General features: G+C 48.1%; 8 protein-coding genes across 8 annotated transcripts; 5 read left to right on the forward strand and 3 right to left on the reverse strand.

Annotated features, from left to right (window-relative positions):
• Positions 1–289: 289 nt before the first annotated feature.
• I303_101791 (uncharacterized protein) lies at positions 290–2,988 on the forward strand (the record flags this gene model as incomplete). Its single annotated transcript, XM_018405420.2, has 5 exons — positions 290–481; positions 616–2,196; positions 2,310–2,547; positions 2,662–2,873; positions 2,962–2,988. The coding sequence occupies 5 exons, from the start codon at positions 290–292 to the stop codon at positions 2,986–2,988; spliced, it is 2,250 nt and encodes a 749-aa protein (XP_018265701.2).
• A 658-nt stretch (positions 2,989–3,646) lies between these two features.
• On the forward strand, positions 3,647–5,538 carry I303_101792 (uncharacterized protein; the record flags this gene model as incomplete). Its single annotated transcript, XM_018405419.1, has 10 exons — positions 3,647–3,748; positions 3,844–3,860; positions 3,957–4,015; positions 4,095–4,116; positions 4,178–4,251; positions 4,350–4,436; positions 4,565–4,710; positions 4,797–4,864; positions 4,932–4,987; positions 5,111–5,538. The coding sequence occupies 10 exons, from the start codon at positions 3,647–3,649 to the stop codon at positions 5,536–5,538; spliced, it is 1,059 nt and encodes a 352-aa protein (XP_018265700.1).
• Positions 5,539–5,821: 283 nt separating this feature from the next.
• I303_101793 (uncharacterized protein) lies at positions 5,822–10,257 on the reverse strand (the record flags this gene model as incomplete). The annotated part of the gene is made up of 25 exons (XM_065968420.1): positions 5,822–6,014; positions 6,077–6,109; positions 6,172–6,190; positions 6,258–6,334; positions 6,389–6,524; positions 6,584–6,625; positions 6,679–6,730; positions 6,815–7,086; positions 7,146–7,209; positions 7,290–7,526; positions 7,600–7,700; positions 7,760–7,846; positions 7,908–7,977; positions 8,030–8,131; positions 8,190–8,248; positions 8,298–8,345; positions 8,401–8,558; positions 8,615–8,837; positions 8,896–8,981; positions 9,050–9,222; positions 9,275–9,352; positions 9,406–9,780; positions 9,835–10,051; positions 10,112–10,168; positions 10,220–10,257. 25 exons carry the CDS (start codon positions 10,255–10,257, stop codon positions 5,822–5,824), a joined length of 2,997 nt encoding a protein of 998 aa, XP_065824492.1.
• Positions 10,258–10,340: 83 nt separating this feature from the next.
• Positions 10,341–12,555, reverse strand: I303_101794 (uncharacterized protein; the record flags this gene model as incomplete). The annotated part of the gene is made up of 5 exons (XM_065968421.1): positions 10,341–10,395; positions 10,453–10,838; positions 10,892–11,196; positions 11,254–12,360; positions 12,423–12,555. 5 exons carry the CDS (start codon positions 12,553–12,555, stop codon positions 10,341–10,343), a joined length of 1,986 nt encoding a protein of 661 aa, XP_065824493.1.
• A 730-nt stretch (positions 12,556–13,285) lies between these two features.
• I303_101795 (uncharacterized protein) lies at positions 13,286–15,069 on the forward strand (the record flags this gene model as incomplete). Its single annotated transcript, XM_018405417.1, has 4 exons — positions 13,286–13,486; positions 13,571–14,066; positions 14,161–14,721; positions 14,825–15,069. 4 exons carry the CDS (start codon positions 13,286–13,288, stop codon positions 15,067–15,069), a joined length of 1,503 nt encoding a protein of 500 aa, XP_018265698.1.
• Positions 15,070–15,299: 230 nt separating this feature from the next.
• On the reverse strand, positions 15,300–15,959 carry I303_101796 (glutaredoxin; the record flags this gene model as incomplete). Its single annotated transcript, XM_018405416.1, has 4 exons — positions 15,300–15,439; positions 15,574–15,596; positions 15,701–15,759; positions 15,879–15,959. 4 exons carry the CDS (start codon positions 15,957–15,959, stop codon positions 15,300–15,302), a joined length of 303 nt encoding a protein of 100 aa, XP_018265697.1.
• A 1,933-nt stretch (positions 15,960–17,892) lies between these two features.
• Positions 17,893–21,671, forward strand: I303_101797 (uncharacterized protein; the record flags this gene model as incomplete). Its single annotated transcript, XM_018405415.2, has 4 exons — positions 17,893–18,015; positions 18,109–20,340; positions 20,395–21,193; positions 21,283–21,671. 4 exons carry the CDS (start codon positions 17,893–17,895, stop codon positions 21,669–21,671), a joined length of 3,543 nt encoding a protein of 1,180 aa, XP_018265696.2.
• Positions 21,672–22,220: 549 nt separating this feature from the next.
• Positions 22,221–24,164, forward strand: I303_101798 (uncharacterized protein; the record flags this gene model as incomplete). Its single annotated transcript, XM_018405414.1, has 3 exons — positions 22,221–22,870; positions 23,092–23,470; positions 23,544–24,164. The coding sequence occupies 3 exons, from the start codon at positions 22,221–22,223 to the stop codon at positions 24,162–24,164; spliced, it is 1,650 nt and encodes a 549-aa protein (XP_018265695.1).
• Between the last annotated feature and the right edge of the window lie 117 nt (positions 24,165–24,281).

Here is a 24,281-nt window from a genome sequence, read left to right on the forward strand (position 1 = left end):
ATGTAAGATTATCGTGTCATTCGGCCGGAAAATTCGCGATCTAATCCTTCCTGCCCATTGATACATAAGAGACTGTAGATCATCCATCAAGTTGTAGTATAGATAGTAAGCATAGTTCAACAAGGTTACTCAGACTACCTGTCGATCTACTTCGGTCAGACTTTCGAGCATATAGGAGTAAGTCCTTACTGCTTACTGCCTAGCTTGGCGAGACACAAAATCCAGCAAAATCGACTGAAGCTCTGTGAAAAGCGATCAAGCGTCCGCCTCAGCCTCGCCTTTAGCCATCATGGCCACTCAACTCGATCTCCTCATCATCCTCCTTACCGTCTCCCTTCCGCTTCTGTACTTCTTCAGGGAGTCATTGCCCTTCATCGGGGGCAAAGCGCTTCCCTCAAAGCAGAATGGCTCGGCTGCTAAAGCCAAGAAAGTTGAGGAAGAAGGGGATCCTAGGAATTTCGTAGAAAAGATGGAACGAGCTGTGAGCGTTGCGTCCCTGACACACCCCACTCAACCTACAGATGTCTTATATGAATCATTTCGACCATCTTTAGCTCGAGACTTTTAGTATTCTGCGTGTAGGGCAGCGCTGACGATGAGCTCGACTTCGCATAGGGTAAACGCGCGGTCATCTTCTACGGCTCACAAACTGGTACTGCTGAAGAATACGCTATCCGACTCGCTAAAGAAGCCAAATCTCGATTCGGTTTATCGTCCCTCGTATGCGATCCTGAAGAACACGATATGAACCTCCTTGATCAAGTTCCGGAAAATGCGGTCGTCTTTTTCGTTATGGCTACATACGGTGAAGGGGAGCCCACGGACAACGCAGCTGCTTTGATGGAATTGTTATCTGAAGAAGAACCTGATTTCTCCCAGGGCAATCGATTAGAGAACCTGAATTATGTGGTATTCGGTCTAGGAAACAAGACTTACGAGTTTTACAACGAGGTCGCCAAGCAATTAGATAAACGGTTGGAAGGTCTCGGAGCCAAGAGGATCGGAGAGAGAGGTGAAGGCGACGATGATAAATCCATGGAAGAAGATTATCTCGCTTGGAAAGATCCAATGTGGGAAACTTTCTCCAAAGTCCTCGGCGTCGAAGAAGGGGGTTCAGGAGACGTTGCCGACTTCTTAGTTACTGAAATCACCGATCATCCACCTGAAAAAGTATTCCATGGTGAACTCTCCCCTCGAGCATTGATCGTCGCTTCAGGAGCGAATACTCCAGTCAGTGGTGGATACGGAATCAAGAACCCATACCCTGCACCTGTCTTAGCTTCGAAGGAGCTCTTCGCCGTCAGTGGAGATAGGAATTGCGTACACATTGAATTCGACCTGACGGGAAGTGGAATGACATACCAACATGGTGATCACGTCGGTATCTGGCCTTCAAACCCCGATGTCGAAGTAGATAGGATGTTATCTGTTCTAGGCTTAGACTCCGACTCGAAGCGATTCAATATCATTGATATCGAATCTTTGGATCCTGCTTTGGCGAAAGTGCCTTTCCCGACTCCGGCAACGTACGATGCGATCTTCAGACATTACTTGGACATCTCGGCCATCGCTTCTCGACAGACCATAGCTTTCCTCTCCCGATACGCCCCGAACGAGAATGCAAAGCAGAAATTGACGGAATGGGGAACCAACAAAGAATTATATGCCCAAGAGATCGATGGACCCGCACTGAAACTTGCTGAAGTCCTTCAAGCTGCCTCTGGAGACTCGCTGGACCAACCTCAAGATGGACAATCGTTCAATTCGACAAAATGGTCCATCCCATTCGACAGGATCGTATCCTCTGTGCCTAGATTACAACCTCGTTATTACTCGATCTCGTCCTCCTCGAAACTCCACCCCAACGCAATTCACGTCACTGCAGTGGTGTTGAAATATCAGTCTGCCGCTTCGCCTGTGCATCACCATGAACCAAGATGGGTGTTTGGTTTGTCGACCAACTTTATACTCAACGTCAAGAATGCTCATTCGGGCTCGAATACTCCCATGTCGGAGACTACGGCCAATGCGTTGGAAGCTGTCACGATGAAGAAGGTACCCAGCTACAAGCTGGCTGGACCAAGAGGGAATTACGTGAAAGAGAATGTGTATAAAGTGCCGATCCATGTGAGAAGAAGTACTTTCAGATTACCGACTTCTCCTAAAGTCCCAATTATCATGATTGGTCCAGGTACTGTGAGTTTCACGTTATACCCTCGTCTTCCGATGTTGCATTATAGTCCTTCAAGGCTGCGTAGTACGGCTGCGTAGTATAGGTAATGAAAGCTGATCAAAAGAATCAATTGTAGGGAGTCGCCCCGTTCAGAGGATTCGTGCAAGAACGAGTGGCCCTAGCCCGAAAAGCTATCGAGAAGAACGGTCCGGACGCGCTCAAAGATTGGGCTCCGATGTACCTTTTCTACGGATGCAGGAAGTCTAATGAAGATTTCTTGTATCAGGATGAATGGCCAGAATATGAGAAGGAATTGAAAGGCGTATTGAGAATGAAAGTCGCTTTTTCGAGGGAGATGAAGAAACCTGATGGATGTGAGTATATGTTTAAGTGTTACCCGCTCATCCAAAAGCGGATGTCGCGGACGGAACACGAACGCAAACCTTATTGAGGCAATATATGCTGATATCGTCTGATCTCGATTGTAGCCAAAGTATACGTCCAAGATCTGATACATGACCTCCGAGCCGAATTGGCCCCTCTGATAGTGGACAAAAGAGCGTACATATACATCTGCGGAGACGCCAAGAGCATGTCGAAAGCTGTTGAAGAGCGCTTGACCCAGATGTTGGGCGAGGCGAAAGGCGGGACCGCGCAGGTTGAGGGTGTGAAAGAGTTGAAGATGCTCAAGGAACGTAATGTGAGTCTTAATGTCTTCACCTTCTGTGCGTGCGGATGAGCAGATGTAGGGGGACGCTGATGAAATGTCAATGCCTATGCTCTGTCAGCGACTTATGACTGATGTATGGAGTTAATCGACCTAATGACTTGATGTAAGTATGTTGAGGTTGAATTTGGGCAAATTCCCGTGAGAGTGATGTGGTCTGTTGATTGGACTGTGGGAAGAATCATCGATGTCATAGATTGAATTGGGCTTGTTTGCATGCATATCACATTGTTCATAGATGGAGTAGTGGACACTTTTTGGGCATGAGCAGAGTGGTGAATTGATGCCGATGATGATGGTAATGTTCAAAAGTGAGTAGTCACCGTGCCTGAGTGACGAATCATGTCCGATCGATTGAGTTGAATTGCTCGGCATGAAATTCAAAATTATGTCATCACTTCGTAAGGTCATTCGGGGATGTTTGACCGTTTTTGCAGCTTGGCAATTGCGTATCTCTTACTCGTGAAGTGGGACGACTGGACGAGTGATTTGTACGATTTGGACTGATATATGTAGGGGAACATCTACATTCCCCTCCGAGCGAATTCGAAAGTATACCTATAAGATCTCCCTTTCGCCTTAGCAGGAACTATACCAAAGCGAACACCACTCGCCAGCTGAATTGAGCAGTCAAGCGTGACGATCTTCGTTCAATTCCAAACCTGTACTGAACAATAGACAGGCCTACAAACCATAAGATCAACACCGACGCCACCATCGACAGCAACAGCAGCAACACTAGCAAGATGTCTCCTCATATAATTATAGATCAGTACAATCTGACTATCTCGTTCTTGATCACGCTGGCATGGCAGATGATTGGCTTCGCCATAGCTTGGACATTCAAGGTGAGTCGTGTCGAGTCGAGTTGGTCGAGTCAAGCCAAAGATCATCAGCTTTTATACAAGTCACGTCCATGCTGACGATTGATCGTGGGATTTAGTTCGATAAAGTCACTGAGTGAGTTTGAACCCTTCCGACACCTTCTTCTCCTCCCAACACTCTTCTGCTGTGGCTTCGAAGCTGATCATCCCATGACCCCTTTTCTGATCTCAGCTTCACCGGTGGATCGAATTTCTTCATCTTGGCTCTGATTACCCTCACTACAGGAGACAGTACGTTCTGCCCCATACCTTGATTTTCCAGCTCTTACCCAATTCAAGCTTTGCTGATGCGGTACTCCAACTTCTTCAGCTTATACGGCTCGAAACATCGTGTGAGTGTTTTTTTAACAAGTACGATAGTCTCTCTCATGAAGGAAACTAACAAAGTTGCAGCGCCTCGGTCTTGACGATGCTATGGGCTGCCAGATTAGCGGGATTCCTTTTGTTCAGAGTATTGAAGACTGGAAGTGAGTGACTCCGTGCCCGCATCATCGTGCCGTTTTTCGCAAGGTTTACGTCCAGACAAGGCCTGCTCTCCGCTGACGTATCCCTGTACGATTGTCAGGCGATACCAGATTCGACGATATCAGATCGCATTTCTTCAAATTCGCTGGATTCTGGGTCGGACAGATTGTATGGGTCTGGATCGTCTGTAAGTCAATTCATGTTCTCTCTCTTCTTTTCTGTATACCATCAGTCGTTGTGCCGATGTCATCACACGAGTTCTACTAACTACGCTTATCTCACCGATGCTGACCATATATGCTATATGCTTATTAGCCTTGCCCGTCGTCATCCTCAATTCCTCCGCTGTGTCTTCGCCCGAACGATCAGGCGACCCTTCATTCGGCAAAGCGACTGATATAATCGGGATTATCCTTTTCGCTATTGGTCTTTTCTGGGAAGCTGTCGGGGACATTCAAAAGGTATGTCCTTCACACCAATAGGAAGAAAACAGATGGTCCCTATCGATGCTGACGTGCTGTCATACATCTCATCCGTCCTCTCGTAGTACATGTTCAAATCCGCCAAGCCCCCAAAGGGTCAACCATGTACCAAAGGTTTATGGTATTTCTCCCGGTGAGCCATGGGCTGCTTTCTGGTCAGAATTAAAAATTTAGCTGAATAATGTGGTCTCGTCATCTAGACATCCCCCTTACTTCGGTGAAATCACTTTACATTGGGGACTCTGGCTTCTGTGTTGTGAGTACCGTCTTGCATAACCACACATCCTATATCAAAATCATGTCCCGAACCTGCCTACGTTTTTTCCCCCCTGCCGATGGGGAGCTGACGGTGATCTGCGTTTGCTTCCCCCTAATCCAGTGACACCAACGGTCAACGGCGCCTTACCCAAATCAGCTAAATCAGCTCAATACGCCGCCATCCTCGCTCCTGTATTCACCATGGTCCTTCTCCTTTTCGCATCGGGTTTACCCACTGCCGAAAAGCCGACAGCTAAGAAATTCTTCTTGATGTCTTATCCTTCCGTACGAGAAGGTCAACTAGATCCCAGTGGCAATTCAAGTTCGAGATTCTCAACCCCGGAAGCCGAGAACGATATTTGGGCAAACTATAAAGCGTACCTCAAACGAACTAGTATAATCATCCCGTTCCCACCTTCACTCTACGTCCATTTCCCAGAATGGGTGAAGAGAAGTATACTGCTAGATTTACCTACGTTCAGGTTCGATGAGCAAGTAGATGGGAAAGAAGCTTTAGAGGAAGAACGAAAAAAACGAGGTAGTGCTTAATCATTTTATTTCGTGGCCAGTACAACCCCAGTACAGTCCATTACGGATCATCGCTGTACTTGGCATATTTATGATACATAATACACATATACACATTATAATCTACTATAGATGTCTGAACTATCTTAACTTATAGTTTTTCTGTGACAAACATGAGATCTACAAGTTACGACGAATCGACGAATCCCGGAAAGGGGAAACGATTTTTAAAGAACATACAACGTATTGAGAATATAATTTCACCTCACTACATCGTCACATTTCCTTCCCTGCGGTGACCTCATCACCAAATCAACCCTAACAAATCCTCCTCATTGCCTTCCCCAGCGACGTCCCCACCTTTACTGGCGGCAGAAGCGACGTTAGGCATCTCCGCAACGTGTTCATCTGCGTTCTCTTCATCAAGGTAGATCGAAGTTCCATTTCGGACACCCTGGGACAAGATTCGCGATTCGACCGTTTCCATTGTCGCATAGCTGTAAAACGATGATCAGCCTCACCATAGTGGCATATAGCCGAGCGGGCAGCCTCGGCTCACCAGAATACCGTCGTTTCCTTCTTTTGACCTAAACTGCGATACAAACACTTCAGCCACTATACGATGCTTGCCAATCACACAGACAAAGTACTCACCGATCAACTCGTCCGATAGCTGTGTCACAATGTAATCAGCTAAAATCTCGCCTTCGAGCAGAGTTTATGATGTAACTATGGCTTACCTTGTAGCTCAAAACTATGTCGAAGTACAGGCTCGAGCAGATGGACCACTCTGCAGCTCGTGAGTGTCAATCCGGAACTGTATGGTGACAGAGTCAGCCGAGACATAGTTCTACACAACGTAGGTATTCACCTTTCCCTTTCCGCGTGAAGTAGGAACACCTTGATAGTCTCATCTTTCTGGAATTCGTCCACCACATCTTTCCTTTTCTTGCCTTCATCGAACGATATATACTTGATATCATTCGCTCGTAGAGCCTGCATGACAACTGATTTACGAATCCCGTCAGCGTGCTGTCAATATCGTATTACATAGGGAGAGTCTCACTATTCAAACTGTCCGACCAATTGGAGAAAATGACATGCCGGGCTGAACCAGATATCAGCTATTTGAAGTGCGCAGCGAGATGCAGACCAGCTCACCATCGGGCTCCCTGGACTTGTAGAACAACAAATGCTTGACCAAGAAATTGATCTGACCCAACGGCAAAGATCAGCTCTTGAGACATGCCAATTCCCTTGGGTGGAAGTGGTGTAGAGCGCATTGCGTCAAACTCACCTTTGACCCATATTCGCCCAGCATATCCATAGCCATCACACCCCTCATTTTGTCCAAATCCATCATCTTCAGTCTCCTCAAGTCGGCAGCGCGTCTTTCGTTCTCAGTCTCCTCCGACTGGATCTCAGGTACAACTTGGGACTCAGGCTGCGATCCGCCCGGTTGTGCGATACTCGCTGGCCCTTCGTTTCCATTTTGCGCAGCACCAGGAGCTGAATCTTCAGCATCTTTATCGGATCTCAATTTGATGCGAGTTATCTCCTTCGTATTGACTGAATAGATATGCCCAATCAGCCTCATCATGCCAAACAAAGTTATGAAATCGACTCACTTTCCGTCCGGCACGAAGGACATTTTCTTCCCATCTGGGACTTTCTGTACTCTTTGTAACATGACTATATACTCAAAAAGCACATCAGTCCAGCTGTCGAAGGGGGAACGAATGGACCACTGAGGAAGGAGTTCCTCGACTCACCCAGCAGAAATAATGACCACAAGCCAAAAGTACCGCCTGGGTGTCATCACTGCTCCCGAAGCAGATAATGCAATCCTCTTTGATATCTTCTTGGTCCTCATCCTTGTTGCCCAGATACTGTAAGTATCGCCCTTTGACTACCATCCTTGCTAATTTGATTTCCAATGCATCGATGTCCTTCGAGCAGTCGGCTAGGTCAGCCTCCAGTGTTTTCCTCTTAAGTTCGGGCGCTGCGACCTAGGATGGGAATACAATTACGCTATTAGTCATCGGATCAGATTAAAGCGACGTCTCTAGACCCTCTATTCACCGAATCGGATATTTCTTGTAACGCTGCGAAGTATTTGACACGCTTGTTGAACGTGTTCTGGAACAAGTCCAGTTCTTTATTCAATCCGTCAACGTAGTCAGCTGCCACGCAGTCGTCAGCAAGGGCACATCTAAGGCTAGAAATCAGGATGGCAACGCACTCTGCTCCTTGATGTACGCTTTCAGGAACTTGGCCATCTCTTTAGCAATCGCTATCTCCTCGGGTCGATTCGGACCATGTGCAACGCCTGAAACAGGTCCTCAGGTGGTCAACTGAGGGTTATGGATTCTTGGCAGTTTTCAGCTTACCATTCAAATCGATGAGCAACCCCTTTAAAGGTCTTTCACAGCCCTTCTCGGTTCGGGCATCGCGGAACGCCTGCCGCAGTATTAGCATTGACTGACAAAGGGACTCGAGAGATTCAACTCACTTGTCTCTCTTTCATGAGAAGTTTGGCCTGTTCCTGTATTTCATTGGGCAATTCGAGTATGGGATCATCAACAACGGCATTTAGAGCGGCTTTCGTGCTCCGCTGGAAATGCGATACCTACATTAGCTACGGGCAGTTGGTACCTATTGTTGTGACTGACCTGTTTAGTCTCCCTTGCATCGTGTTCAGCTAGCAAGCTTCGGTTCTCCAGGAGAAATTCTGATTGTACAGTCAGCGATGACCTTTCCTCGGGTGCGGAGTAGTTCACCTTTTCGATCAGCAATTGCAGCCGCAAAGGCAGTCATAAAGGCCTCGACTGTTGCGGACTAATCAGCGGCGATTGTATTCTGTGCTATCTAGCATGAGCTTACCTTCTCCTTGAGCTTTCAGCGCTTCGGCGTAATATTCCGTTTCCGGATCCACCACATCCGTGCTCTCGCCCTGATCGTGAGTTGCAGTGTTGTCGGCGTCGATGGGTGATGAGAGCAACGCTAAGATCTTGGCTCTCCACTCGAACACCAAGAAAGCGCTGTACAGTGATCATTAGCCATGAGCTCTATGAGAGCTGGAAGAGTAGACACGAACTTGTCATTCATTATTTCCAAGAGATCGTTCGCTTGGGTGATGATACCGTTCGTGAGCATCCCACCGCGATTGTCAGTCTCATCAGTCTGCAGCTCTTCCACCGATTGTAGCGCCGAGGTATGACTGAGTCGCTTCTTGAGAAATTCCACCGAGGTGTTGGCGGTGTGCAACGGGCCTTTCAAGATCTCCTTTCTGATCATGTCCGCTTGTGCATAAGAATCGACTGGGAAGACTCCGTCATTGAGCTTGCGTGTCACTTGCAGCTGGTTTGATTGGCTCACCTTCGGCTTCTTGTTCTTTGCGCATGTGTCTGACATCACCTTCATAGAACCATGCTTGGTGAAGTATTATCAATATCTCACGGATACTAATGATCGTGAAATCCTTAGCTGACATGTCCTCGAGCCTCGATTGGAATGAGATCTGGTGACTTACGAGCTCTTAGTTGTCTGTATAGCTAATACTCTTTCTCTTTCCTGCTGAGACTGTTGACGATCTGGCGTGGAGTCGATTTCGATCGTGTCTTCCCTATCGCCGATCAAATCTTTGAGGTGGTTCTTCACAGAGGTCAATTGCTTTTCCAGGGTAGTTCTGACTTTCTCGTAGAGCTAAACACTCACTCAGCTCATGCTGAGTTGAAGGCTGACAAGCAGTACTAACATTTAAAGCGGTAAGATATCGAAGATCATCTTTTTCGTCTAACAAGGTCAATTGAGCCTTGCGGATGCACGAACGCATCTACTGTCGCTGTCAGCTGAATTTCACTGGCTTCGATCCTGCCTGTGTCTCACCTGCTTCCTTGTATCATTCAGAAATTCCTGCGTGTGGTCATTCCTCATACGCTCCAAAGCTTCGGGCATCGTCATCAACGATCTGCCCAGATGTAATCTTCGTTCTCCTCCTCCAGCTCCACCACGAGGCAGATTGTCGCCCATCTGACCAACTTGGATATGTGTACATATTTGCCTGAGGTTGCGCAGACAAACGATGAAAGCTGCTCTATCTAGTGTCCAGTCTTCCGGTCGGTCCTCTCGCGGGTCCGCCGGCAAGCGAAGTCTGTCTCGTGATCGATCAAGAGTATCGTTGTAATAGGCAAGCTCGATCTCCGAAAGTTCAACGGGGACAACATATCTATTTTGATGAGGAAGGTTGAATTCGCCAGACACCTGAACGAAGCTGTCAGAATTGTCTCGATTTGCCGAGGCATACAAGCGACTCACCTCTCGCTTGGTAGTTCGCACAGCGATACTCCTGAACAATCCTTCAAAGGCCGCTCGCATGGAAGGCTGTTGCAGTCTATGCCACAAACGACTGTCATGCGGTATGACAGGGACTCGCAAGAATTTGAGCGATCCCATGAGATCCTTGATGTCTGCTCTGGCCGGCGTCCCTGACACCGCCAATGAGTGCCTCCGCGGGATCAAAGATACCATATTGCTATCAGCCGCCGTGTCAGGTCAACAATTGACTCTATCGGAAAATAGACGAGGAACTCACGCGGAGTCCGATGAGTCACCAGCAAGCTGAACTTCGTCCATGATCACTCGCCACCATCTGTAAGGTTTCATTAGCTATATCTCCACTTTGGCCTCGTTGAAGACTCACTCCACCATGACAAGCGGACTACGGGGTCGTTCGTTCATCTTGTAGTTAGCGGTCGACCTCCTGCTTCGCGCGGGCGCAGGCAGAGCGACTTTCAAGTCTTGCGATACTGGACACCGCTGAATTAGCCCATTACTCGTTTCATGACCGTGAGACCAAATGACCAAAGCTTACAGTCCCTATGAAGTGGACAGATCAGCATGAATCACTCCAGACTATACAACCAATGTACTCACTGATACGTCGTGATCACGACATCATGCGCTCTGACATACTCCACGAACTGCCTTTGCGTAATTTGCAGTGTTCCTTCCTCCTCTTCTTCCACCCGCGGTTTCACTTCGACTTCATCGACATCTATGACTTGATTGGCTTCTTCGACCTTGATCCTCTTGCTGGAATTGGACCTAGAGTATTTCTTCCTCGTCTGATCTCTGAACTCCACTGCTTTACGTTTCTTCTCCGCTTCAGCAGCCCTCATCCTCGCAGATCTTTGCTTTTCTACCCCTTTCTGGAGTGACTTCCATCCTTCGTAAACGCATAGTCGCATAGAGGGAGCATGCCTTTGCATTTCCGCTACCCATTGCTTGATCAACGATGGCGGTGTCACGATCAATGTTGTCTAGACAAGTATTATCAGCTTAGCCACAAAGACATATGGCAAAAGTGGCATACCGCTACTTCGGTGACATGCAGTTGAGCCTGTTCGTCCCAAGCCTTTTTTCCTTCAAAAGCAGCCTGTTCGCCTTGTACCCATTCTCTGATTTGGTCGATTTCCATTCCAGGAGTCCCCCTCAAGAGGTCGATGACTGGTACAATTGCCGCCGGTTGGCTCTTGAATGACTTGGATTTAGCCGATTTGGCTTTCTCTGGCCTTTGCGGGTCAAGCTGAGGTGAAGACGAGGGGACTCTGCGGGGCTTAGATAGGGGATGTCGGTTCAGCAACACCAGAGCGATAGATTCCACCGTTTTTCCTAGACCTGCAAGTGATGTTGTTTAGCTTGAGGCGCCAGAAGGTACACGGAGCAACAGCTCACCCATCTCTTCACAAAGCATCGTCCCCCTGACTCCTGACAGATCCAGCAGAACAGGCACTTCCGTCTCTTCTTGGTGAGTCAAATCGTCCAAATCTCTTTCTGGGGACGCTTCTAACGCTTTCCGTTTCCCCTTTCGTTCCGTTTTCGCCTTTTGACCCGCTTCTCCTGCACAGCCAACGATCTTCAAATCTCCCGTCAGCCGCCTGTAAGCTACTTTGCCATTCTGTGTGCCAAAATCGTATGTTTTCCAGAATCCCAGGGGGTCCGTTTCTTTGAGCGAGCTACCTTGTTCACGCTGGAGGAGTACTCTGACTGTCCTGGTCTGGAAAGGTAACAGTTTAGAGACCATTTCTTTTGGCTGAAGCTGACCAGCGGCAGAATTGAATGGCAGATCCGGAGCAGGTCTCAGACATGCATAGAATGCGTTGAGCGCATTGGCTCTCGCTTCCAGCTCGCTGATGTACCCATCTGTGGCTGTCGGAGATGGGATAAGAGTATGAAGAATGAGACCCAGTATGTCGTGACCGATTTCTGGGAGAGGGTCAAAGATGGTGTCTGTTTTGACCAAGACCTTGATTGTGACTAGCACTTTGATATCTAGGCCGCCAGGAGTAGAGTCCTCAGGTATCCAGCAGACTTGAAGGGCTGTGTCCAACTTGAATCGTTCCTTCTCATCCCTATACTTCCCTTTTCGTACCGGGTCTAATTTGGGGTTCAAAGCGAGAACACCATGCAGCCAATTCTGACTATCCCAAGCTGAAGCTGACGGTATCCATTCTTTGCTGGGCGTCTTGGTCAAGCTGCCCAGATGAGCCAAATGCTTCTTCTTGTGCGCTCCAGGTAGATATATATTTACTCCAGGTGGCTGTCGGGAACCCGGCTCGCCCATGAACGGTCTGACGACGTCTTCTCCATGACCGATATCGAGGGGAGCAAACGGATCGACGCAATCACTCAGCTTGGCGCAAAGATCGGTGTACAGCCCGTAAGCTGGGTTTGGCTGATTACGACCATTCCAGTAGTAGATCTGGGTAGCGGGAACTTTGAGTGTAGTCTCGATAGAGCATGTGTGGAGGTGAAAGAGTGAAGAGGGAGTCGAGAGTGACGCTGACGAGATGCAGACTCAGAGACCGTTCGTGACGTGAGATGGAGCGTATGAGACAGCTCACCGGTCTTGTCCTTTCCTTCCTTTTTCGCCTTGAGGGCGGCGTCTACACCTTTCACTATCTGATCTACGTCATAACTGAGTTGATCTAATTCGAAGAAGTGCGAGCTTGTCGAAGGCAAGGTAGTGTCCGGCATGATGTCGATCACTACCTCTTGCGATCTTCGAAGCCGCTACTTCACGGTCCTGAGTGAAAGGAAGAAGGAAGAGTTGTGCAAATGGTTGTAAATGAGGATGAATGAATCGCTTGGTGTGCGATGTCATTTCATTTAGCTTATTGTACTTTTTAAATAGATGCGATAACGCACAGACCGATGCATGCTCCGGATACACAAATATACCGTGTACTTTCCCACGGTGTCACCGTTTTGTTCACAGGTGTATTAACTCTGTTCCTGAAATTGATGAGAAGGACGCTAAGGCAACGGAGGCACTTGCTTGTCCATGCTGGTGACTGAACGGACAGCTTGATTGAGGCATCGTGCAGCTCACAAAGGAACCATCTACAGCCTTGATGCTTTTATCAATTATGAGAAGCATTGATGGACGGCTGCTTCGCGTCTGACTTTGTCGGGTCGCTCAAAGCCGAAACACAGTTAATTCTCTACAGCTGCAGTCGAGTTGAAACACCAGGCGTCATCAGAGGTCACATCGCCCTGTCTCTCGTAATCAATTCAGGTGCATTCGATCAATTCAAGTGAAAGTAAGATAAATCGCTCTGCAAAAATCGAGGAGGATACATTGTCTTTATACGTCTCCTGATCAATTTCAACTCTCGTACCCTTTTCCCTTTGATGTCGAGTACCTCATTCATCTCCTCTTCTTCATCTCTCTGATCAAGAGTCGCTCTTGTCCGCATCACTCAACATGTCCACCTCGACTCCTGCAATACGGTCTTCGTCCCAGACGCGAAGCTCGCCAAGTCAAGATGGGTCGTTCCACCTGTCCGGGCAGTCCGAAGCTAGGCAGACCGCTCTTGCTCATCTGGAGGGGCTAGGCAGAGATATGGAGAGTGAGAGGCGTAGTCCGCCCGACCAATTTAGGGATCCAGAAGGCGTTTTACTGAGAGTGAGTCGGCTGCGTCTAAATAAGATGTATATCGTCAGGAGATTGTGTAGCTCCGACAGCTGACTGCTTCGGTCTGTCTTGTAGTTCATTGAGCGCCTCACATCATCAGAATACCAAGACTCAGATCCGCATCTCGTAGCAATAGGCTATGAGCTCGAGGCATTACTCTCCATATACGGTTCCCAAGCCGTCAAATTACCTTTCGCTTCACGGCCATCTTCCACCATATCCACTACTACTTCGACAAACACAGAATTACCTCCCGCTTTACCATCGGCATCTTCTTTAGCGCCTCTCTCAAGCGGTATGGAGAGGCGGAGTGATAGTCAAGATTACTCAAATGCAGTGTTCGATAACGATATAGGTTTTGTGCCTGGAGAAAGAATCCGATATGAGGTCACCTTGCCTGTATGGGAACAAGGCGACGTATTGGAAGGCATAGATCCAAGCAAGATACCTGAACATGCGCCGAACATGCGGGTCCTGGTCAGTCTTCCACCTACCTATCCTAATTCCAGTCCGCCTCAACTCCAGCTACTAGGCCGGTATCTGGGTAATTTCGGGATTGACAGCGGGTTATGTGAGCGTCTTCTCTTCAGCTCACATTTTCAGTCGTGCCGTTCCTTCTACTATTTTAGAGTATGAAGTGCAAGGGCTGAATTATTGTTGCTCAGTTGGGGATGTCACACGCACATATATCTCTTCGAACGGAGTCACCTTCTCTCCAGGCGACGTATGCGTATTCGACGGCCTGACACACGTCCAATCAATCGTCCGACATTGGTACACGTCGAATCTGGCTGTATCCCAAGAAGGAGAAACAGCGCGCGAGGAAGAACGCAAAGCAAGATCTACGAATGATGTCCCGCATCATCTGATCCGAGGGATGTCAACGTTGGATATCAATCACCACGAAGAACACGTGGAGGAGTATCAAGGGGAAGGTTCAAGCTCGATGGAGAAACCCAATTTGACAAGATCGACTTTCTCGTATGGCTCTCAAGCTGAAGAAGTGGATATTTCGAAATTGAAAATCATTTCTTCGGATCCGATCGTGGACCGAAAATCAACTTTCATAGGACATGCAGTACGCATAACGGACGAAAAGGAGATTCCGCTGTTGATCAATGAGTTGTTGAACGATAAGAAGATAGCTAGGGCGGCTCATCCGGCGATATTCGCTTATCGGCTAGTGAGGGAGGTTGGAGGTCCAGCAGGAAAAGTATATAATACAGGTGAGCCTTTCTCCTTACTCCCCCTTCGTCCCTCAGGGTGGCCCTTCAATTTCTGGCCAAAAGAACACGTGCTGATGTCAAGCGATGTATGCCCGGACGGTAGATTACGATGATGATGGAGAAACAGCCGCTGGAAGTAGGTTGAAGCATCTTCTGGAGATACTGGAATTGGAGAATGTGTTGGTAGTGGTGACAAGGTGGTTTGGCGGTATACAGTTGGGTCCGGATAGGTTCAAGCATATCAATCAAGCTGCGAGAGATGCTCTGGAATTGGGTGGATTCTTGAGTGATAAGAAGGACAAAGAGGATGAGAAGAGTGGAGCAAAGAGGCGAGGGGGAAAGAAATAGATGGTTAATGCCGGTCGATTACAAAGTGGCTCTAGATCTGGGTATATCTGAGTGATCGTGTTGTTAGAATGACAGCCGCATGCGCAAGAATCCATTGAATCCTCTTTGTTGCTAGCCCATCATTTTGATCTCACATAGACAATGTATAATCATATTTGCATATCAATTGGTTATACTATCTACGCGAGCGCGATTACGATGACAGTACATCCACTGTACTGTTGTATAATCTAAGCAGAGATCTTCTTCTTGATTTGATCGTGAGAGAGCTTGAGCAAATCTGACGATCCACCGATGAACTCCTGGTTGAGGTAGACGTGAGGGACGGTACCTTGTCCGTTGAGTTCTTTGAGGTAAGCTTGGATGGCGGCTGTGCGTGCACAAGGAATCTGGTTAGCCCCACTCGAATCAAGGGTCAAAGGATGGGTGTGTTCGTCAGGTTGTATGGACGTGTGTGAGTGGACTTTTCCGGAAATGACGGAAAGAGGAGAAAAAAACACTTACATCCATCGTCTCTTTCATCGAGTCTACTCACGATCAATAACAAACAGTCAGCAAACAGTAGATGATCGATTGACAAGGTGTGATGCGAGGGGCATGGAAAGGGAGAGCACAGGAGAGCCAAACTTACTCAAGAATGGCGATGTCGCTGGTATCTTCACCGAGGTAAGACTTGGCTTTCTTACAGTACTACGTAAATCAGATTCGGATTCAATATTGATTCCATCGATCAGCATGTCTCTTCGCCATGAGAGACTGAGCAAAAGACGGGATGATAGCAAGCAGCGGGCGCGAAACGGCCGACTCACAGGACAGTAAGATTTGGAGAAGACAACAGCCTTGTTCTCCTTGATGGTCTTATCGACAAGTTGCTTGATTTCAGCTGACATGGCTGGTGACGAGGTTGAAAATGAGGAACCCAGTTTGAAAGGTCTCTGAAGATGGACAGGTGTTCTTGTAAGGTTCAGATGAGAAGATAAGACGTTTAATCTTCTGATTGCTGTAGACATCTAATTGATCCAAAGAAAAAGATCAGAAATGAACGCTACGAGTAAAGCTGCTTTGCTTATATATGATTTTCAGGCGGTTGGCAAAACGATGACGAGCGTCATGCAATTATTCATCATTTCATCATCGGTAATAACACTTCACCAATGATTTGTACGTTTAATTAGGATTCTTCGCTTATGTCAAATATGGCGCATTACGATTCATTCGTAGACACATTCCACCTCGGCGAATGAACCTATGAGTCGCAGTGCCGGGGTCTTCACATCACTTACTCAGCTGCGTGAATTTGGAAGTTGTACAATTCCTCACTTGACATGCTTACTCATCTTATGCTCGATGATTCCGCGACGATCGCTGTGGATGTCGACATGGAATAATGACGTGCCTCGCTAGAACCCACCCCACCGGAGAACCCATTACAGCCGCGACGATGCACAAACCACCGCGTAGGAGCTAAGATTATCGGGTCGGAGATTATCATAGGTCGTGAAACGTCACATACCAAACACAATAAGACGTATAAACACCCCGTTTCGTGTGTGCGAGGACATCCTATCTCTACTGCGCTTCTTGCTCTTCTCCAGTCCGTAAACATACTCTTCTGCACTCCTTTTCCCTGTTTTCATCGATAGGTCATTCATTCCTGCTTGCTCCGTGCGGCGATGGAGTCTGCGTTTCAGACAGTACACGGATAGCTCATCTTCCCAAAAGAAGTATCTGAACACATCAATCCTCAGATCTCGTCGTTGACTCACCTTTCACCTTTCACCTTTCCTCACGCGTCGTGATCTGCATGGATGCACAGACTAACCATATGCCAGACGCAATCAAAGAAACAGGGAAAGGAAGGGACGCTTAGGGATCGGACTGATTCGTCCTTTTGTTCTCTACTACTAATTCACAGCAAAGCTAAAATGGATTGGACGTGTAATTGTATATCATCCTTCTAGACTTTCGGACGATCATGATCATCATGGGAAGAAAGCAGGGTAAGTCCCATGTCCTTGATTATCACAATACACACGCTTGCATCTTGACCCCTTAGCTGATTATCTTGTGTGTCTCAGTTTCACTTTCTCGAGGCGATGATCGATATCTTAAAGGCATTCCCCATTCTAGATTGCCCATCTCCCACTCATCTCAATCCTCATTCACATTCACACTCTCATTCTCACCATCCCGACTGAGCTTGATGCTTAGTCGACCATTACTTTTCTGGCATACTCACAGCAATAGGTTTCACCGCATACCGAATACCGGAATTAGATATTCTCACTGAGACGATCTGGAATCGTCATCGGTTTTTCGATTGCAACCCCTTACCTTTCCGCCATTAGCTTCAAGTCATATTGTCCCCATTCACAGCAAGGCTGACTCCACTCCACTACTGCTTCTGGGTTGAAGTAGAATTTTACGTCTACAGCTGGCTGAGAAAGAAGGAATAGTCAAACGTGGTTAGACACCGGTCCGGATTAGAATTTTCCCATTCATCCATAACGGGTTATACGATTGCGATTTTAGGTGGGCTACCATTTCTGCAATACGGCTTGACTGCCTTTGGACCACTCCCACTGCAGCAATCGCTCCACACGTTACGTCTACATGACACCTCGGCAGTGAAACGAACAATATCTACTCTGGGACGGATAGACAATCGCATGAATCACTACCTGCTCTTCGACTCCCCCTTTTGACCAACTCGCAAACATCAAGACATTGAGGACGAGACATCATCAAGTGGTTTTAGAATTACGCTTTCCACTAGAGACACAGATAGATCGTCGTGTCATTCTCCAGGTGAATCACATCAATATGCCAACGTCATTCTCCTCCCCACCGTTACGACAACCCAAGTCCCCAGGTAGTAATCGCTACACCTCAAGTGTCTCGCCATTTCCACTGGATACTTCGCCCCTACCTCAATGGAATACACCTGTAAGTCTCAAGAAAACCCCTTTGCCTTTTAGGTTTCGAATATTCATCTCATTCTTTCACGTTACTGAATGACTGATCTCACCCGATTACTAGACGTCCCCGTACACATCAATGACGAGATCCTCAAGACACGTCCCCTCGCCACATCGCGCAGCACCCGCACCACCACCTGTACCGCCCCTCCCAGGAGCAACAGCTTCACCTCACCCGAAATCCTACGACTCACCCTTTCCGTCCGCCTCGCCTTCGCCTCACCTCAGGTCATCTCCTATAGTCAGATCGACTTCTTCCTCGTCCTCTTACTCAAATGCATCGTCTTCGTCGGGTACTTCGCAGAGGGTCTCGACCCCGCCTCCTCCCGTAAGAACTCGTCGAAATTCCAGGTCTAGCTCGAAATTGCTTCCCGCACTTCCTTTGTCGATTGCGGTCTCCAGTGATAACCCTTCGTCATACGCCTCACCAGCTTCGGGTCGATCGAAACGCGTGGCAGTCGACTATTCTGAAGGTGTTGGTCTCGGATTGGGTTTCACGGAAGACGTCCAGATCATAGTCAGCAGGGAAGGAAGAAGATCTAGAGCTGTCTCAGTGTCTTACGGGACATCGAATATGGGAATCTCCAGTCCCAACGTCAGCGCAGAGGATTTGGCTTGCTTACCTACTCCTCCTACCTCTGGTCACTTCGACACCCCGTCATCAACATCGACGTATATAAGTGCAAGAACGCCAAGCAGATCTTCAATCAAGCCTACAGTAGTCATCCCCACTACTGAAGGGACGCCACCTCGACCAGCAAGAAGATCAGCGTCTGTCTACCCTTCGCCAGCGTCTGCGACTACGACTGCAAGCGCAAGACGATCGCCATTACATGCTCCGAGACCAATCTCCTTGACGCCTCAATCACAGTCCGATCTTGTGTCTCCACAAACGAGTTTTGCGAGAAGTGTTTCACCTTCGGGTGACTCCATATCTACAGTTACTCTATCTCCAGCTTCGACTCCTCGACCTTTCATCGCCGAAATACCTAAACCCACTTTAACGGCAGCTCCAGCATCGAGCTCCGCATTGTCTGCTGCTCTCGACGAGGTTGTCACTCCGTCTGCGCCATTGGGAGGCAGGAAGCGCGATTCTGCTCAACGAAGATTGTCGGCTCTGCGAGGTCTGGTGGCGAATCTCGATTTCAATCAGCCTTGGTCTTCCACCGGTAGTCCTCTGCTTGAGGAAAATATCTTTTCTCCTAGCTTCCAAACAGACGAGCAAGAGGACAGCGACGCCAAGTCATTCGTCTGGGCTTGCGGCGACGATCCAAACGATCACTATCCTGGCCCGCAATCCGACCACTCAGAGGAGTCTTTCATCATGTCTTCATCGTCGAAGGGGGTCCTCGCTAGTCCCGTACACTCTATCTCACCCCCGATCAAATACATACAAGAAGCGTCCGGGCCAAAGTCTGTCATTCAAACAGACATCGCAGAATCCCATGGATGGCCAGAGTCCAAAAGCCAGCTTCAGCAGTGCGCTTCACCCAGTGCAATGTCCCTCAATTCACCCAGACTCGAATATACCCCAGTCAGACGTAACTCCGGCTCAAGGAAGGTACCTAATTCAACTCCACCTCGAAGACCTAAACAGTTCCGATCGTCCTCTGAGCTATTGAGTCGCACACCTGAGCCACCTCGACCTGCAACTCGAACTCGTAAAGAGGTATTTGAAGTCGCTTCCTCTGGCTACTCAAAATCGCTCGAACCTGCTTCTCCGACTCTTCCGACAACGCCAACCTCGACATGGCGATCATCATTGGTCAATGACGAGATTTATAATTCCTTAATGCAGAACTATGGCCCAGCAGAGGTCAAGCGGCAAGAAATCATCTGGGAGATGTGCGAAACAGAACATACATTCATAAAATCCGTCAGGACCGTTCTTCGGCTTTTCGCTACTCCACTAAAGACCCCTCAAGGCAAATGGATCGATGGTATACCTGGAAAGATTACTGACCTGTTCGATTCCCTCGAGTGTATCGCCCATGCGCATGGAGTGATCTCGGCGATCGAGCGGGATATGCGGAGGAAGTCCGACGTGCTGGACGTAGGGCACTTTGTGGCCACATTCAAAAGCTGGGTGGCACGACTAGAAGTCCATGAATGGTATCTGGTACGGTTTGAACATGTTGTCGCCATTGTCGAGGAGAATGTCCGAGACCCAGATAGTGTTTTCGGCGAATTCGTAAGGATGCAAATGAAGGATGAAGTTCTCGGATCGATGAGTCTGGGCAGTATGCTCCTCAAACCGGTTCAAAGGCTCACCAAGTATCCCTTGTTCCTTAAAGTGAGTCGGTCAACTGCGTACTTTGTGGTCATCTCTGACGGATGCGTGACGTAGCGTTTACTCGATGCTACTCCTCATCCACATCCTGTTCATCCTGAAATCCTCTCGTTGCTATCCACTACAGAATCGATCATACTCAATCTTCAAGCTACAAAGGCTAGAGAAGAGGACTTTGAACAACTCCAAGCGTTGGAAACTCGCCTGGTGGGACTACCCGAGAATTTCACCTTGGCAACAAGGGGACGCAAGCTCCTAGGTCAAACACAGGTCGTACGTGTACCGTCATCCAAGGATCTGGCCGGTGCTATCGGAGGAAGATCAAGAGCGAATTCCTTACATTCTTCAAGAGGATCAATCTCGTCCTCTGTATCCTCATCAGCACCTTCGACTGCATCCTCAGTATCCCCATGGGACTTCTCAGCGTCGCTCCCGCCATCATCGAGAACTTCGGCTTTCTCAGTGTCTTCGAATGGATCCAGCTTCTGTTCTTCCGTGGGCGGTCCTTCCAGGTCGAACAGCATCACTAAGAGTTCCCCTTACTCGTCTACCTCACCCGGACGACCAAGTATGAATCGGTCGCCCTCGTCGACATGCTCGTTCTTGGAGAATAACTCCTACTACAGCACATCAAGGCCTTCCACGCCGTCGTCTAGCAGATCCAGAAAGAAAGAAGAGGTCTTGACGATGTTGATCTTTGATGATTTGGTCATACTCGGCCAAGCGATACATGAGAAAGGGGGACTGTTCAACGTGGGCACCAAGAAGAAGGGTAATGGTTCTTTACGGGTCTTAAGCGAACATGAGGGTGGGATAGGAAAAGTAGGCGAGGTCAGAGATTGGAGTGGATGGGGAGGTGAGTTCGGTTCATACCTGTTGATTCCCTTTGCGTCTATAGTGCAACCCAGAGTACTCCCTTGCTGACTGCTATGGTACATCATTCAGGCTACGCGAATCTGTTTAGTTTAATCACGATTCCATCAATATCTACTACATCAACAGGATACCCACTTCCTCCAGTAACAACAGCATTTACACTGCCCCTCTCCTCTGCGTCTGCTTCATCAACTGCAAATAGCTTATCTACTTCCCCCTCGTTGCGCTCGTTGAAATCTTCTTCTTCCCTATCATCGACAACTTCTTCGAGCCAACAAGGCATAATGAGTAATTTGACTTGCCCTGTACTCAATAACTTGGGTGCGATTCTGGGGATGTTGGGTCAAGTCAGTACGTCAGGTATGAGGCATAGCGAGTATGTCATAGAGGAGAAGGAGGTTCTGGAGGATGGGGAAACAGGAGTTTATCATCAGGAAGAATGGGGCTATGCTGCATGATATAGGCAGATGAGCATAAACTGGGAGGCGGGGAACATTGGGGAATCCGAATGCGTACATGCTGCAGGATAGGTTCATACATTATCATCTGATATCGAATGCAATATCTTACGGAAACTCTTCTGCGTCTGGTTTCATACGAGAGGTAAACCGCAGGACAGAAAGAGAGATGGCAAATGGCAACTTCGCAAGTTGGTCTCGGGTGGCAAGCTGACGTCATCCATGTTTACTTCTCTCGGTTATTTCCGATTTTAGATGGGATTAAGCTATGTAAGCCTAGTTAGTGCGTACTCCTGGGTGATCCTTTGTTTTTAGGATTTAGCAGACTATTTTGGGATGTAGTTATTTTGTACTGCTTTGTCAAACGTTCTTCTCGTTCTCATCATTACTGCTCTTTGCGAGTTTAGCTATATACACGCAGCTATCTCATAGGCAGAAACAACAAGTGTTTATCGACAGTATACAAATCCAATTGTACATAGCATAGTCCTCTTGCAGTAATCAATATTATACAATATAACACAGACAAAGCGAGTCAAGTGGTACACCATGGGAGACGACGAAAAGCCAGCTGGGGGGTACGATTCGACCCCTTTACCCAAATCGACCAAACCCACATACACGGTGAAAATCACTTTCCATTCAGCGAGGAACCTGCCCGTCGCAGATTTCGGGAGTGGTTCGGCCGACCCTTTCGTCCTGGCTCAAATCAAGACTTCTCACTCGACCAGACATTCACACGATCCGAACTTGCGTTGGAGGTCAAAGACGATACGCAAGAGTCTAGAACCCGTCTGGGAGAACAGCTGGATCGTAGCTGGTGTACCCTCCGACGGGCTCGAGTTGACAGCTAGGATATACGATGAGGATCCGTCGGACCACGATGATCGACTGGGAAAAGTGGAGATCAACACGGGAGGCATAGATGAACGCTGGAAGGGGATAGTGAAGCAGGAATATAAAGTGAAAAAAACTGGAGCGGACCTAAGAGCTTACGGTGCGAGATGGGCGTGTCATTTAGTGGGAAGAAAAAAACTGCATGCGAGATTGACGTTGAGTATAGAAGTGCTGGGAAAGACGGATAACGAGTTGGGTAAAGCGTATACGGTGAACAACTTTTGGTGGGTGCATTATAGTCCGTTGATTGGACGGTTGGCGGGAGTGAAGGGGAAGGACGATAAAGGTGTCGAGAGGTATAAGTGAGTGGAACCTTTCTCTTCCCAAGTTGGAATATTGAGAGATAGGGGAACAAAGCTGACCGGATATCCGTGCTCCTTCTTACTTTCACCTTTCTCCGCCCGCCTGTCCTTTCCGCCCCCTTCTATAACCCCCAACACACATACCATCCTCGTCATCCCGCTCACGTCCGCGTCCTTATCCTACCTCACTTTGCCCGTACCCCTACAATCCGCCCGCCCAGCTTCCAAGCAAACGAGATCCAACTCACCGGCCCAGTCTCGGACGAGCTCTATCACCGATATGTCGAATTCAAGACTTTCGTAGGAGGAATGTTCGAGTCGACTGGACTCAGAGGTAAAGTGCTCAACAAAGCATTACACCATCAACACGAGCGTATATACAATTTCGATCGACAGACCAAATACGGCGAATTCGAGTACGACCCCGAAGGACCTCCGAAAGACCTGGCTCTTAAATTCCTCGAGATGTGTCACTTCGATCAAGGTGGTCGAATATTCACCTACGTAGTTACACTCGACGGTCTTTTGAGGTTCACCGAAACAGGAAAAGAATTCGGAATTGACCTGTTATCGAAACATACGATGCACTCAGATGTCAATGTGAGTAATGCTTCCCTTGCCAGGTAAATAAGAGCAATGATCCTGTAAGAGCTGATTGGCGTGACGTGATCAGATATACATCGCATGGTCGGGAGAATTCCTCATTCGGAGATTAGCCCATCGGGACGAAGAACCTGAAGACCCCAATCAACGAACTCATCCGGCAGACGATATTCCCGGTGGACCGCCGAACGAAGACCCACCGAGAGACGCCGCTTCGTACGAACTTATCATTGATAACGACAGTGGAACGTATCGACCAGATAAGAAACTCATACCGATATTCACCAAGTTCCTAGAGAAGAACTTCGTGGGGTTGAAAGTAAGGGTTATGGCGTGTGATGATGAGAAATTGAGCAAGATCAAGGACGGCCAAAGGAAGATCAAGAAGAAGGAAGGAGATCATTTGGTATATGGACAACAGTCTTCCTCTGATTTGTCGCTTAATCGCGACGGTGCGGCTGGAGGATCTATCTCTTCCTCGGATGAAGAAGATCTGGAAGATAGAGCTAGAGCAGCAGGGGAAGAAGAGGGAGAGACAGAGGGTGCTACGGGTCACTTGGAAAAAGGGTTTAATGTGGTTGAGAATCCGAAAGATACGATGAATGGGTTGGTGGATAAGGCAAAGGGGAAGACTAAGGAGAAGAGCGGGAAAGAGGAGAGGGAGAAAGCGGAGGATAACGATCGAGTGTAGGGAGGAAAGTTTGATCTTGTGAATGCTGTAGTATTGTTACGACCTATACGATACGAGTACCCTTCTAGTCCTAATCTGTATCTTTTGATCATGTCTCGTATCCAGTCATGTTTCTTA

Source organism: Kwoniella dejecticola, chromosome 2 (assembly GCF_000512565.2).
Source record: "Kwoniella dejecticola CBS 10117 chromosome 2, complete sequence".
Taxonomy (NCBI): Eukaryota; Fungi; Basidiomycota; class Tremellomycetes; order Tremellales; family Cryptococcaceae; genus Kwoniella; species Kwoniella dejecticola.